Source organism: Homalodisca vitripennis, chromosome 4 (assembly GCF_021130785.1).
Source record: "Homalodisca vitripennis isolate AUS2020 chromosome 4, UT_GWSS_2.1, whole genome shotgun sequence".
Classification (NCBI taxonomy): domain Eukaryota; kingdom Metazoa; phylum Arthropoda; class Insecta; order Hemiptera; family Cicadellidae; genus Homalodisca; species Homalodisca vitripennis.
The window spans coordinates 91,164,620-91,181,059 of NC_060210.1; the positions used below are offsets into that span (position 1 = coordinate 91,164,620).

General features: G+C 34.5%; 1 protein-coding gene across 2 annotated transcripts in view; it reads left to right on the forward strand.

Annotated features, from left to right (window-relative positions):
• The first annotated feature begins 2,971 nt into the window (after positions 1-2,971).
• LOC124359759 (mushroom body large-type Kenyon cell-specific protein 1) overlaps positions 2,972-16,440 on the forward strand; it is a 129,944-nt gene continuing 116,475 nt past the window's right edge. The window contains exon 1 of one of the 2 annotated variants that reach the window (XM_046812765.1): positions 2,972-3,224. In XM_046812765.1, the coding sequence (XP_046668721.1) occupies positions 3,131-3,224 (94 nt within the window). In that variant the 5' untranslated portion in view covers positions 2,972-3,130. The remainder of the gene's footprint in view (positions 3,225-16,440) is intronic. The other variant, XM_046812766.1, reaches the window with a different exon arrangement.

The window sequence follows — 16,440 nt, forward strand, 5'->3', positions numbered from 1 at the left end:
ACAATGTGTATTACATTACATTACATTACAACACAGTTGATTACATTAGAAATGCTCTTTTGATTAATTAATTACTCTAGAGACCAAGATAGGTTATTTGCTACTTAAAAAGAATGATTTTCGAAATAAAAATAGGTTATATCCCAGGGACCGTACAAATGTCCATATAAAATTTCAGTGAAATCTGTTGAATTTGTTTACTTGTGAAATGAAAACAAACAAACAAAGGCACTTTCGAATCTATAATATTATTAGGATTAGGATCTTATAAATTATACGAGAAAACGCAGATTCAAATTATGGGTTTGTACCTCCGAAGGTGTGAATTCTTTATGAACATGAACGAAGTAATTTATTTAATTTTAGAAGCTTGCCGTAGACTTTTTCACACATAGTAACTTTGAGGCACAGCACTGTTCAATGTACTAAGTATGGAAATTAATTACGTTTTAATTGATCTCTCAAATTTTAATTACACAGCGGTGTCTCCATTGAAAGATTTTAATCCAAATGTAGGGCGATTAGGTCGATCGTAAGAGCTGCACTGTAATTTGGGTCGTCACTAAATTGAACCACCTAGCGGCAGTATCCCGGAAGTGGGAAGTGGGAAGCGGCGGTAGGTGGTGAGCAGATGCGCGGCCCTACCTGTAGCCGGGGAGCGAGCGATCGAAACAAATGATGTTATATAATTTCGTGTATTTTTGGGCGCGGGCGAAGGGTGGGCAGGGTGTTGTGGGCCGGGGTGGGTGATGGGTGGACGGGGGTGGGGCGCCGAGACGCTCGGAGGGGGGATTGTTACTCCGATCTATAAAAACCGAAAAGGTCATTAGAGCGAGGGAGACGGCGATAGATTGGGCTCCCTAATGTATAACAGAGATGGAATATTTTTAAGGGGAGGGTGGCGCTGTTTGGGAAGGGGCAGAGCGGGCCTTCCATTTTCGTTCCTTCCGACAATAATTTGGCAGTATTTTTTAGCAAAGCTTTCAGCGCGGCCGCGTGTGTTAGTAGCGATTGTGTAAGTGATTGATTTGTGATGGCATGCTGTGTATGGGGTGCTTTTCGCCACGGGCTTCTCGATTCTAAGAGAATAATTCGTAAAAATATCTTAAACCACGGATATTCTTAATTCATTATTCAGTTCAGTACGTACTCCCTATTATCGTTACATTTCTCATTTGGAGTCGTTATCTCCTGAAATTTGTAAGTTTTACCGTGCTCCCAATAATACTCGTTATGTTCCCAAAATAACGTTTGCGCCAAATAACTCCGAATTGCTCGTTTAAAAATTTCTTATCTCCGTATAATCTTTACTCGTTATAATCAATTTGAATTATATTTATTGAAGAAGTTGCAAGATCTTCGTATTGTTATCCCGATTGAACAATGTAAATGTAGTATATACGCAGTAACGTTCGTCCTAACAATAAATCGGTATAAAGTACAATTTAAATGTGTCTAATCTGAGGAAATCTTTAGTTAATTTAACATCGCGTACGTAAACAGTATTGTTTGCAAGGTAAACGTGTAACAAAACAAAGTTTAATTCAGATTTTCAATAACAGATAATTAGCTTAAAATTATAACAAATCCACTTGGAATTATTGTCGCACGTGTCGAATAAACCAGGAAACGGGCAGTGTTGTCCGATAATCGTGCTAAGGAGAGGTGGCGGCGCCTGTTGCTGCGTCCGATTGTGTATGTGCGTCGGCGCGAGCTGAGCGTCCCGACGCCGCGGCCGCCGCCGCTCACAACCGACACTATACGTCTCGGCCGCTCCTGCCCCGCGCCAAGTCCGCCTGACATACGACACTAATTCTATTAGCCGCTCAGCGTGTGCAGTATATCAAATATAGCGCGGCTCGATGTAAATTTCGAAATAAAATTGAAACCGGATTATAACTCTCAGCTCGGTTATTGGATAGTTTCAATTTGCTGAGATACTGAAGCACGAATTGAACTGCCCGGAACAATTATAACGGTTAAGCGGACCATGAATAATAAATAGATCTACTATCTATTTTAAGTTACACTGTTTCTGAAGAATAGCTAAAGTGGGGAATTTATATATTAGAGTATTAAGATCCCAGCGATCGCAATATTTTGGCATTCAATCATAAATTAATTTCCTGCATTTAAATGGGCCAAAATAGTGTCAAACATGTATTTCTTAAAATTAATAACTTATTCATGCATTTGTCTTATATGCTATGCAATTTAAAATGTTTCTCTTAAAACTTTCTTCAGTTTGAAAAAGTTTTGTTTTTGAATGTTGTAAAAATTAAATAATTTATAGTTAAACACACTGTATTTTTTACAAACAATGATATACATTGCATTCGTAATAAAAGTAATTATTTTATTTTGTTTAAGGAACAGATACCATTAAAAACATTTGTCTGTAAACTTATAAATATTGCAGTAAATTAAAAATGTATAAATTGTAGTATTATTATAAAAATACGCATATATTTAGTGAGTAGTCTACCGTAAATTAACATATGTTATTTAATATTTCGGTAAGAGAACTCTCAATTTGGTATACAAAACTACCGTCAACAATAATCAAAAACAACAAACTGTATTGCGATTACAGATAACTATTTTTGACGGGAAACTATTCAATAAGAAATCTCCTGAAGGGTGAAGAAATGTGTTAGTGAAGTTTAACAACTGCAAGGGATGTAAAATTGTAGAGAATATCGATTTCCACACAAAGCAATCGCGGGTTGTCCTCACTTTGTACCCATTTTGCCGTAAGTGTGCCAGCTCAACAGTACCGGAAGTGCCGGACCAAGACGGCCGCCGGAAGTAAGAAGGGGCGGTGTTTTCGGCCGGGTAAGGGAAGGCGTGGTGGGAAGCACAATATTGATTATCTTTTCTTTTTTCGTTGCTAAGTGATTATAACATTTTTGGGAGGGAGGGAACCTTGAAAGGGAGGGAGTTTAAAAACTGAGCAAGTCCTTCCCCTTCTTTATAACCGTATGGAGTTGTATTGAAGGTGGGGGAGCGAGTGAGAAAGAGAGAGAGCGATGCATCTACCAGTTGCGTCACGGGAGGTGACGTCACGGCCGATGGGACGGAGCTAGCGCTCTTTCTGTCAGAAAGGAAAACAAGAAAACCCGTGCGCAACATGGCGGAATGCTCATATGCGAGGTGTGTTCTGGAAAGGCGAGCGATACGGAAATCGTTGCAGAGTTGGACCAAAACCATGGTGCACATCGTAGGTGAGTGGTTTTAAAATTATATATTAATTTTGGAGAATTTTTCGGATAACCTAAAATTAAGGTAAGTGGAAAATTTTGTTCGCTATCAAACCAGGAAGTGTTTGCAAACCTGTTGCCGAATTGCATCCTGATGCACTTTCCCCCACCTCCCGACATCCGCCTAACCGACAAAACGTTACATACGCACTTTCACACCTGACATATCACTAGAACCGCCGTATTACAGCTAAAATATTGGATAAAATTCGCGTACAGTGAGATACAGTGATGCAACACAAATTTAGGCTTAATATCAGCTGACAACAGGGGTATGCGCATTGTCGGTGCAGCGGTGGAGGGAGGTAGGGGCCCCTACTTCCCCGTCACCCCTTCCCCCTCGCATGCCCCCCTCCTGCGCCTCCATCTCTCTCCCGCTGCACTTCCGACTTGACCCACCACAACACCATGCACTTGCCTCTATGCACCGAGCTCCCGCTATACCCCGCGCACTCCAACTGCCCACTGCCACTGCCATCTCGCCTGCGCCTAATTATTCGCGCCGTTTTAACAACACCCGCTCCACTTTCTGTTTATTGTACAGTATTCAGCCAACTTTAAAGCCGCATTCGTCAATCGCGCGTACATTAACACTTGCGCTTTCGAGTTTAAAGCGTTGTCTCTCTCTAACATTAGGGCGATATCCCATGTTAATGAAATTTATTTATTATTATAATAAATGTTCATATCATTTCTGACGGTTTTAACTGCAACTAAATTTTTAAATCTAGTTTTGTAAAATTCTACGTGTAAATTTAGAATGTCTGGTGTAATAACATTACATGATGGTAATTTGAGTAAACGATTGCATTAACTAATAAGAGTTATACTAAAAAACCATTTAAAAATTGCTTAAACTTTTTATACAATATTATATTTTTTGAATGATTTTTTGGTCTGCTTTTGAAAATGCTTGACATTGCAATAATTTTATTTACATAAATTAATTTTCAAAAACTATGTGTAACACAATTCATACTCAGTATTGTTATTATTTTAAAAATATGAATTTCAAATTATGAACTGAATAATCTTGGGAGTGTTCATATCATAATTACAATTTTAAACCATAAGCAATTTCATCCGTATTTTAATAACTAATAGTAATTGTTGTCGTAATATTGCTTATCTAATTCAAAGAATTTTATGCGTATATTCAGATTTTCCTCTGTAGCGTTTTACATAATGCTACACAGTTTGAATATTCATTGTTTATATTTATTCAACATTAAATGTTTTCCCTTCAACTTCTATTTATTCAACATTAAATTTGTCCATTTTATTTATTAGTACCGTAAGTCACATTTCCTGTACTTGCCCCATTGCGTACATCGACTAATTCACGCCACAGATATCGCACGGTGCACACTGTAGCGTTCCAGGCTCGAGAAGCGGTATATGGCCAGAACCACCTTAGAAGACGCACACGGTTCAGGTTGGTAGGCACTACCAGATACCCTCCACTTACCATTACTATCATGCTTGATATAAAAAGTGTCCTCTTTGATAAATACAATGTATCCCAGTTTGTTGTCGTTTCCTTGTTTTTGTGTTGTGTGAATGTGAATTGCTAAACGTTTACTTGTTCAAATCGCTTTAAGGGCGTTTTAATACTTATAGTCTGATGTTGGTGTTGGAATAAACAGCCAAATATTATTTGTATTTCAGTAAAAATTTCTCAATAATATAAAAAATGTTTAAAAAGTAGTTTTTTTTGACAGTAGTTTACTGATGTTGAATGGCGATAAATGCATGTTTCCAAATTTCTTCAGAATTTACGGCATTTTTAGATATTAATGTACTGTTAATAATGGAGTGTATCATTTATTTATGTTTTCTTAAGTTCTTAATTTTTGTATGCAAAGCGATTATGTCCTACTAGCCGTCCTTGATAGTTATATTCATGCAGAAAATTATAAAGCTCGTTCTTTGGGTGCACTTCAACAGGATTTACATAAACGGTGAAAATTTGATGTATTTTAACTAGTATATTAGTTATCACCTTAATATAGTACAGTATTACTGTTTGAGTAGGTCTACTACACGGCATTGGCATTGATGAAGTACAATATTTTTCTTCATCCGAGATTTCGTCCACACTTCTAATTGGCCCCATTATTATTAAGAAATGTTATTATTTTAAATAATTAGAATTTTTAAATTATATATCAACCATATTGAGTGTTACTTACAAACTGGAAAATATAATATACTGCAATCCAATAATAGGCTATAAAGTTTTTAATAACGAGGTTATCAATACAAACGAATTAGGTTATAAATACACTAATGGCAGGTAATTGTTTTGGAGAATATATATCGGTATTTTCACTGTAATGTCTACTATGTTAATATAATTCAATTATTCTTATAGCCTACATTTACGTACCCGTTATAAAAGTGTAGATGCAAAGATAATCTATATTTAGTTTATGGCTATAGCACAGATTATTTTAATTATGTTATCAGATTCTACAACAAAATCAAATAAATTAATTTTAATTTTAATTTTACAAAGTAAGACAATAAGGTTCTTTTTATATTGCAATAAAATTTCTTTAAATCAAATTTACACCTATCCACTTTATTTATTTATATTGTTAGTTTAAACCAGGCAAAATACTGAAAAAAATATATATATATATAAATATTTTTATTATATTGCTAATATATTCTAGAATAGAAATATTATTGTTGAAATAAAACGTTTAAGGTTGTCAACATTTTAATACATGCTTCTGAATCGGCTTGCGGCTTGTTGCCTAATCCTAATTTCACTTTCAAAATAATCAAAGTTTCCTTATTTATCTATCTTTTATAACTTTATGAAAGTGATCCTTTTATAACATGCATTTACGTTCAACTTTGTCTTTTAGAAATATAAATGTGCTCTATAGTTTGTGGCTAAATAAAACGGACTTATTTCATTTCCAATCCCATTATGTTATTTTGAGAAGAGCTTTTTATCTTTATTGCTATTCAAAATTCCAAGATATTTCCTGTGTGAATGCGGAAGTAGGGATTGAAATTATTGATATAAAACTATTTTAATAGGTTCAGCCATTTTTTTAACTTTAATGCCGCTTGACTGTTACATTAGATAATATTCAGCAAACTCACAAGTATTTGTATTGTTAAACCTTCAAAAACACTAGAATTTTAATACCAAACTTTATTATTAAAATGCATATAATTGTTCATACCAACATTTACTACGCAATTGAAACAGAATCTCAGAGGAAAATAGAGATTAAACATAACTATTAAATACTCGTTTATTTTCAGGTTTGCATTTATTTTCTATCAATATTTTTCTCTAAATGCAAATAAACTCTAAAAGAGGGGTAACGTAAATTCACCCACATAGGATAACAAGGAGCGCAAAATTACTTTAAAACACTATTTTATCCAGTTATGTAGCCGTAATTAAAGACAACTACTTAAAGTTAATTTAGTTCATATAACTATAAAGAATTTATTTGATCAAACGTGCATACAAATAACTTACATGTTTAGTAATTTTAACAGTCACTAGCTTGGAAATACGAGGAAATTGCAATTGATTCTGAATGGTTGTGGCATAATGGTTTAAAAATGCATTCATTACTTTATACGCCAAGATTCGCTAATTTTGGTTGCCCAGGTTACAAACGTCTTAACTGTTTCAGTTACATATTAAACTTAATTATTTACAACCTTGGTTTAATAACCTATCCCGTTAAACTAAGCCGATATGAATCTTTAAACAGGATGTCGCTTATATTAAATTATGAGATGTTTCGAAAATACATTAGTGCCGTTTTGTATCTTGGACATCATGTATTTTCAACATCTTAAATTTTAAACGAAGGTATTACATAACCTTGAAGGCCAATGAGCTGGAAAATATTAGCTAAAGAAGCAAGTGATAGTACATTTTCGGTGTAGAGCTTAATAGCTTTGAAAAATCTCCAGAAAACGACGTTATGGGAGTTTTAAGCATATTTGACCTGAATATGTAATAAATACAATTTTTAGAATTTTCGTTAAATTAACATTATTTATACATTAGATAAACAATATCTTAAACGATTTTCATTTTGCTCTCTTTGGTGAGAGGGTTGTCTTGAGTTTTCCGTAGACCAACGAGGAACCACTCGTTAAGTCTCCAGACGATAACGACACGATTTTAAGAAGTACCTGCCCTTAAAATAAAATGCCTAGTGACCTTATTAAAAAGCGTTTCATTTTACTCATTTGTACTTGACACAATTGTGCACTTAATATCTAATCGTTTCTTGCCAAATTCGAGTTACCCCAACAGTTTCAAGTTGAGGCTGACCAATGCTAAATTTAAACGGGAGAAATGCAAAATTAATAACTGCAATCTTTTAATGGAGAGGTTGCGATAAGATAGCAGTTTTCATCAAGTGATAAGACGTGATAAGAGGGGAGTGAGGCAGGTCGGTGGCATTGTCAATATTGACACTCGGCTCACTGCGATGACACACTCTTCTGCACTGTTAAATGCGACAGATAAACCCCTGTCCGCGCCACACTCAGTCCGTGTCAAACGAATGGCAGTGGAATAAATAAGAGTATAAAATTCATTTTTTTTTTTTTTGGGTCTAAGAAGAAATTATTTTATTGCTCAAATTTCAAATATGGAAAATTAATACTTAAATATCACGAATATCTAATACATGCTAATTAGATGCTAAATACATGCTAATAAATCAGTCAAGGAGCCAAGAGCAAATTCGCATGTATACGGACACAACCTGGTTATCCTCTATATTTATAAAGGAATTTCCGATAAAAAAAAATCATCAGCCAAGATTGGTTTGGCGGAGATCGAAATAAGAAGGATATCAAAAGGATTAAAAAAAAAATGGTATTATTTTCTCATGCTTATGCTTGCTTGACACATAACCCACCGCGAGACACGTATATCAGCATCAGCTAACGAATAGAAAGTGTTAAAGTGTAGAAGTTTAGTCTCTTCACGCAGTTGTCTGACGGTGGTATTACTATTTCATGTATGTGTCTGATAGTCGATTATAATTGTATAAAGTTAGGCAAAACATAAACTGTGAAAACATTATCGTTTGTTATTTTAACTCTGCGATTTTAACCTCCACTTATACTAACATTGCTGATGATAAATTTATTTCTTAAAAAAATCTTTAATATTTATTTCAAGAAAACCCCGATTGTATGCCTATATAATGCAAATTGGCCCTTGGACTAGATGGGAGGATGATTTAGCCAATAAATGTAAACTCAGTCTTAAAAATTCTTAGATGCGGTTTGAGGGTAATGTTATGTCAAAATAACAAACTGGACATATTATAATGGTTTGAAATTGGTTATTGAACTGTGCTACCATTCCATACAAAATGCACAACAGTATGTAATGTGTTTGCCATTAGAAGACACGGTGTCGTCGCTTGGTAGTCAAAGTAGTGGATTAGATTAACAAATAAATTACTGTAGAGAATTTACCATAAATAACAATAATAATACCATATAATATTAACAAAAACTGATGTTCCTTTTTAAAGTAATTATGAATCTTATTAATGTTTGTGGCTTGTTAATTCTTGGTAATTACAAAAGTTTGAATTTGGTATTCGTCATAAAAATGCAAAGCAATATTCTACTAATTATAGTACATTTTATGATTTTTAGTGTAAATCTGAAGTAATAGTATTAACTATAGTGCGTTCATTATTCTTTTAAACCTATTTGTTCTCTTTGTTAGTTGCTAAGCTACGTTTAGTAATATGTTCTGTTACTTATACTGTTTTAATTATTTTACTCGATATGACAGATCTAGTTGTGTACAAACATACAAAGACTTTACTTCAAATTTCAACATTTGCGCTACATTATATGTTATTTTTTAATGTCAATTTCTTGTATGTCTGTTTAGTACTTTTAAACAGATTTCGAGAGACCTAGAGACGTAATATTTGAAGCATACCTTAGAATTTGAGGACAATGTTACGTAATAACAATAATAATTTATTTATAAATACTTTAAAAGTTGGACCAAAGTTTGTAAAATAACTTTTCCTACATTCGAACGGATTCTTAATTTGGAACAGGCTGTACTAAAAATGTGCAATAGAGATTGTTAATAGATACTAGCAGTTACCTGTGGATTCGCACGCATTATCTATGTTATAGTATTGATAAAGCACTGCATACTTAATATTTCCTCAGATGTGCAGTTAAAATTTAATTGCTATTAAAACTTTTAATTTACTTAAATGGGCATTTTCTTGTAAACAAATTGAAAATAGTGGTTAAATTAACTAAACATATGATTGTACTGTCAAAAAACTGTTACTATATAGAATAGTTCGTTACTTTTAACAGTTTTTTTTTAGTAATTAATAAGACTTGTTTGCTTTAATGCATCTTTAGAGACTAAGATGGGATTTTTCGCTGCTCTAGAGTCCTGTGGATATGTAGCCCGAGGAATTTTCGAAAGAATAAGCCTTTGTAAACAAGGGGTCTTAAGAATGACCATGTAAAATTTCAGTACAATCAGTCGATTAGTTTTTACGTGATTGATAAACACACATGAACACATAGGCAAACACCATTTCGATTTTTATATAATTGTATAGTTACAATACTTGTAAAACACAAATCAATAAACGTGGAGTGCATTGTTGGTAATCTATTAACCATAAATTTCTTACGCACCATGTGTTCTGTTGTTCTATTCGGTCCTACACATTTTTAATACAATATGAATGGTATTATGAATCTCTTTCAATGTTGGATAATTTATTTGACCAATCGTACGTATTATAAAACGTATGGATTTGATCTTTTTAATGTAATTATTTTTGTGACATACAGTTAATCGGATGTCAAAAAAGATGGATTCATAGTCTAGTCATGAAAATATTCTTAAAACATGTATTATTACAATAATGTGAAATTATGTAAAAAGGTCCGAAATCTAAAATTTACAGATACGTTCCTTTAGAGATCTAGTTAATTTTCAATCCTTAAAAACGATCCGAACTAAAACCTTGTCTTTTGTGGACCGAGGAATCTTGTTAGCACTTCTTTAATCTGCAGGCAAGCTGTGCAAGTGCTTTACGGCGAAATCGAGTTAGCTCTCATCAGTCGGCGCGATGTGCACGTTTCAGTCTCTCAAATGGGAGAAACAAACGGACCCGGACCGTTCTTTGATATCAATAAAACGGTGCAGTCCAGTTAGCTTTTACAGGCCTGTACGAGCTCACTATTACGTACGTGCTGTAATTAACTAGCTCTGTAATTGATTACAGGAAACCTTGATTAAGTATTTATCTCCTAGTATTCTAAAGTACCAAAAGAAAAAGCCAGTGTATAAAGTTAGGGAATAGCTAAATAACTGATTGGGAGGAAGGCTTTATTTTTCAAGATGACTTGAAACAATCTATTATATGTAACTTGACTTTTATCGATTATTAACGTTGTTTGGGTTATTGCAATCTATAGTATAAGAAAATTGGGATTACGGCTGAAGGTCTAGGTAGTTACCTCACACGCACGCACCCTCTCACTCAGGAGCGGGTTATTCTTTAACATCTTCTTAAGCTCATGACTAAGCGATACTCTGTGACAGTTTCTGTGTACTATAAGCTGTCTGGTATCATTGTTCTTGTTATGATGTTTACAATCTATACGTACTAATCACTTTAGGATACAATTTTTAAAAATCTGAGTTTAATTGGGGAAGGACATTAGGTAGCAGTCTTTCCTATTGGGCGGAAATGCGACTGGTCCTGATCCCCTTGCACTTGTGCGTGTGCGTGGAGGGAGAGGAAAGGGTTTACGTGTGTGCTGGTGTGAAACTACCTGGGCCCAGGTCCAACCGCATTCCCTATCTGCTAATGCTATTGAGTCAAAATCATGGCTGCCCTAGTCTTCAATTCATCTTTTCAGCGGAGATTGGAGGCCTGTTTATAAAGACCTTCGCTCTTGTAGAAGCCAATATATTTCATACCAAGTGATTGTGGATTACAAGACAACTGTGTTCCAATAATGAATTTGTGTGACAGAGTACGTCCGATATGTAACTACTGTCGCAGCGTGAGAACTAATTAACTCAAGAGGGTTACTGATTTTTAATGAACAAATTCCGGCTTTTTTTAAGCAATTTTGTGCTTAGGTATTTTTCTCAGGAGACATGTTGAAAATAGAAATCTACCAACTTACAAAGTAAGACATAACGGATCTGAGGAAAAGCACGGAGAGGAGAACCTTCTCGTTTTACACAGGATGTCTGAAACATAGTTTATCAATTGGTTTACCAAAAGTTCGGCATTTCTTGTATCTTAATCTCCAGAGGAATATTTAAGATCCTCCTCCGTGTTCCATGTTGTTTTGCATAGTTCGGAATCTAAATTAAACTCTAGGTTTCTAAGACCCAATTTCAGATCGTCATGTATTGATTTAGTCAACAAACACGTTAAAGTTTACACTAAAAGATACTTATAAACATGTCTCATGCATGTTTATAAAATGAAAATAGTGTTGAAAGATCAGCAACATTTGTTCGTACGGATGTATTTGATAGTTTTCACAACATATACAGTATTAAAGTAGATTGAATGTAGGATTCGTTCCACCAGAAGTTACATAGAAACTTTGTAACTATAATACCTTAATGTAGAATAGACAACAAACATAATTCAGACAGTTCTGTGGTAACTACATAACCAAACTGCACATTAGGCGAACCTAGGTGTGACACACGTGTGATGTACGATTATGGGCTGGGTCTGAAAGGTTACTCGGGCAACTGGCAGTCTTCCAAAACAGATGGAACTGAAGAGATAGATGACAATGGAGGCGATGGATAGTGGAGAAGAAAGGGGAGGATGAGAGTGGAGGCTTGAGATGCAATATTTAACACCTCATAATGATACGTGCATGACGTAGGTGTTTATGAAGAACCTGGCTATTCTAGTAAACATGCTTTGACGAAAAAACTAGATATTAGAGGAAGCTGTCTAATATTTTCCAAAGAGTCATTGTATTAATAAGATCAAATCTATCGCTAATTAGGTTAGATCGTTTGTATTTTGAAAATTGTAATACCATCGAAGCAGTTGGTGGAACTTCAAATATCAGCAGTTAAGTGGAGATAATTCAATCTGCTAAAATATCCATGAAATGCTCTTTTATGGACAGAGCTAGTCCTCAAATAGATCTTAATTCCTCAGAACCTTTGAAGACCCTGCTCTACTGACAAGGACATGCTATACTTTAACAATTTATTTAACTCCCCCCTTCCCCTCACTTTTATCGTTGTTTTTCGGATATTTTCAAAGGAATACTCAATAATGCCGAAGGACAAAGTAAGTTTGATGTAGTTTGCAGAAGAAATGAAAGACTATGCTTGCAAGCGCCTTTTCGAACTCAATGATGATGGCCAAAATCCATAAATCCAGAGTCGTTATAACGGACTCTGTCTATGTTTAGATCTGCCAAAGACAGTAAATTCATCTTCCGTTAAAAAAACAAGATGATGATCATAGCGGGAAATACAAGTGGGTGATTGTTTCTGCAATGTTGGAGACTTCACTTATTATTAGACGTAAGCTTCCCATTTATTCCGCACTATTAATCACTTGGATTATATAGTAAAACTAAGTTTCTATCAATAGTTCAAACCCAAATCCAGATAGTGATTGTGTTTTGAAGGCAGTCAAGTTAGAATTGGCGCCTTGTGTTACGTTGTTCTATGAAAAGATAGTATTATTAGGAGATTCAACACCTACGCACAGAATAAATTAGTCTCACATGTATTTACACATATTCACTATTTCATGATAGTAAGAGAGCTTAATTATGCATTTATTACTAAGCTATGAAAAGCACTGATAAATATTGTCACCTTTCATTGAACTATCTTTAGTTTTATTTAAAAGATAAACAAAATCTTTTAAAGTCTTGTGGCGGTATAGGGTATTGAAATTTTAAATTAGATAAATGGTACATGGTACAACACCAATATCAAGGAAAAATCATACAACAGTTAGCAAATTGAGCCATTCCATTTTTTTTTTTTTTTTTTTTTTTTTTTAAGCTACAGGGATTTTAGGCTTTTATGACGATTTACTTTAAGCTTTGTTTCAGGAATCTGGAAACAACATTATTATATGGAAAAAACAAGTGATATATTTGTCTTATAACCATAGACTAATACTCCAGAAACTGAGGGACAGTTTGCAGTTGTAAAGCACCCAGTCTGGTTTTTCTTTAAGTAGATAGAGAAATATCCCTTAAGAAAGAAATCGATCATCAGCCGCGCTAGTTTTGGTGGAGGACGAAATAAAGGGGCCTTAAAATTTAAAAAATATTAAACAATAATGTTTTTCTCCGATTTGTTTCGTTCGATACACTTATAACCAACCGCCATACACGTAAATAATTGTTGAAATCAGACTCAGGCCATATACAGTGGTGACTTTCTCGGTATCTAGCCGCCTGACGGTGATATAACTCTTATTTATATGTAAAAAAATGTGGACAAGAACGATGTTGGAAGGGCACTTGCGATCAAGATACGGCCTATTAAAAATCAAAACGTGTTGCTAAAAATCTCATTTCTTCGTGAGAGCTGCCTGTCTCAAAACAGAGGCGTAATAGTCGAGTAAATTTATCGAACGGGTTATAAAACGACCATTTGGATAACGATTACTCACGTTTGATCTATTAGGTGACCGGAGCGACAAGTCCGGTTAATTTCATTTCCTACACAACATTTCTAACGAACGGTTTTCACACCCGAGCACGTCGCGTCGCGTCTGTTCTCGGAAGCCGGAATCAGATCTTGGGACAGCGTCTGCATGAGCCCATTACACGGCGACACAGGCGCAATTTAAATGTGGATCGTTATTAAATCATGTACGCATTGACGCCGACCGCTGCAGCGCAAATGAAACGTCGCCGTGATGGATGTAGAGCGCTGTCGGCCCGAACATCTGGCCAGTAGCCGCCATCACGGCTGCGGCCGCCATCAAAGCTCAAGTTTTGAGAACGTTCCAGATTAGACAAACTATGGATTGATTTGTTATGAAAATCTGATTTAGTATTCAGTGTAGTTATCACTCCTGAAGAAACTTATAAGTGATCTGGAGCTTTGCCGTCAATGATTTTTTGTGCTTTTAGACTGGGACCCTAAGTATTTGAGGTACGAACTCTACAGATAATGTTTTTTCAGCTGCTGGATTAAGCTTATCTCGTTGATATCGCCACGTAAACCTGCAATAAATTTAGATATGTTATACTCTGTAGTGATTCAATTTATGGCTACATTAAATTTTCCAAAATAATTAAGAATTTACCTCTATTATGTTTAGCATGACTATAGTAAGTGTTATATACAGTTCATTTTGTACACATCAATGTCTTACCGGCTCTCTTAAGTTTTGTAAAGACCATTAATTTACCGCTCAGTCTTGCTAGTGAAAACTTAATGTGTAAGTGGACGTAAAACGTGTTACGTTTTCAATAAACGTTTCAGATTGTCCCACAGACAGAGTCGTACTTAAAATGTGTTGACCATCGAATTTAAATAGTTTCAATAATATATTCATAACCTTTCTCGAATTTGTCTACGTCTCTCTGTCGATTTTTATCTTTATCTTAAAAAAAAAAAAACAAACACCATATTGTATGTAAAATTCACAGTACTTAACTGGTAAAAAAATATTACGAAATACAAAAGTATTATCTCATTAGTATTTTATTTTATGACCATATTAATATTTGCTGACTATAACAATGTTTATTGTTAAACGAAACGTAAATCCTACAAACAATTTTATTTTAAAAGATTAGCAAAAATAATGCTTGTAACAACTCACTTCAAGAGAAGTGGTCAAAACTGTTAATACTATAATAGTGTTGCCATGATTTGAGCAAAAAAATCCCAAACAAAACATAGGCTAACATAACTACTATTCACAGCTAACACTAACTTCCTCTCAACATAGCAGGGGTTGACATTGGAAACTCCCTTTCATATGGCAGACATTCCTGAGATAAGGGATGATCATCGGATAATATTTTCATTTCCGGAAAAAACTTCTGGATCGGGGAAATATAGACGTAAAGGACAGTCGGAAGTTCCGTAAGCTCGGCGAATTGAACTGTTAGCACCAAAGTCCTGAGCAAATATCCATTGCATTTGAGTATACACTGATATTTCAGTAGCTTCTACTGTAACATCTGCTAGTATAAATACTGTTTTAATTAGGATTATTCGTTTATTAAATTCAGAGTCACAGCCGTTTAAGGTGATTTTAATAAATAATGAACAATGTTTTGTTTACTAAATTACAGTTTTGGGTAATTTTTGAAACCAGGGCTATGAAAAACGGTTTAATGTAAGAGAAGTAAGTTATTTACAATACGTACATGAATGACACGTTTCAATAACTTTTGGTTTAAGAAAATAAAATGTGTTTTACTAAATGTAATGTTTAAAAACCGGCAAGATTTTATAAAATTTTAACCTAAGAAAAATTAGCTTTTTCATTTATTAAAAACATGCCGTTTCTTTCGGTCCTCATTCCCATACCTCATACTATAAACAGGATATTTTCAACTAGGATACGCAGGATATGCTATAGTTAGAAATTCACTGATAAGGCACAAACCAAGGTCAATTTATCACTGCTTAGTAACGAAAATCACTCAACAGAATTCACTAGTGTAGTTTTTCCGAATCTCCTAACCTATTCCGAACGTATTTGTCTTTTCAGCGTCTTGTTTGACCTTACTATTGTGAATACTTATGCAGCATTGAAACGCTGTTACTCATACTGTTGTCGATTTAAAAATCTATAAATTAAAAATGAACAAGAACATCTAATCTCTATCCAAAACAAACATATGGTTTAAAGGACTTTTTATGATTTTTTACATTAACCTTATATTTCTTAGTACCTTACTGATGGTGAAATTATCTTTTATGCTGCTTTACATGACGGGATCTTAATGGATAGAATACGTAGACCGATTTATACAGCATTTTGATTGCTCAACGATTCTACCGTCCGCACAGAAAACCATAAAGAGGTCGGAACAGACTTGGAGTATGGTATGGTGACCCAGATATGGGATTGAACCTACGTTGGGAAAGAGGTCACCGAAGGATTTCTGGAAATGAGGAACAGGA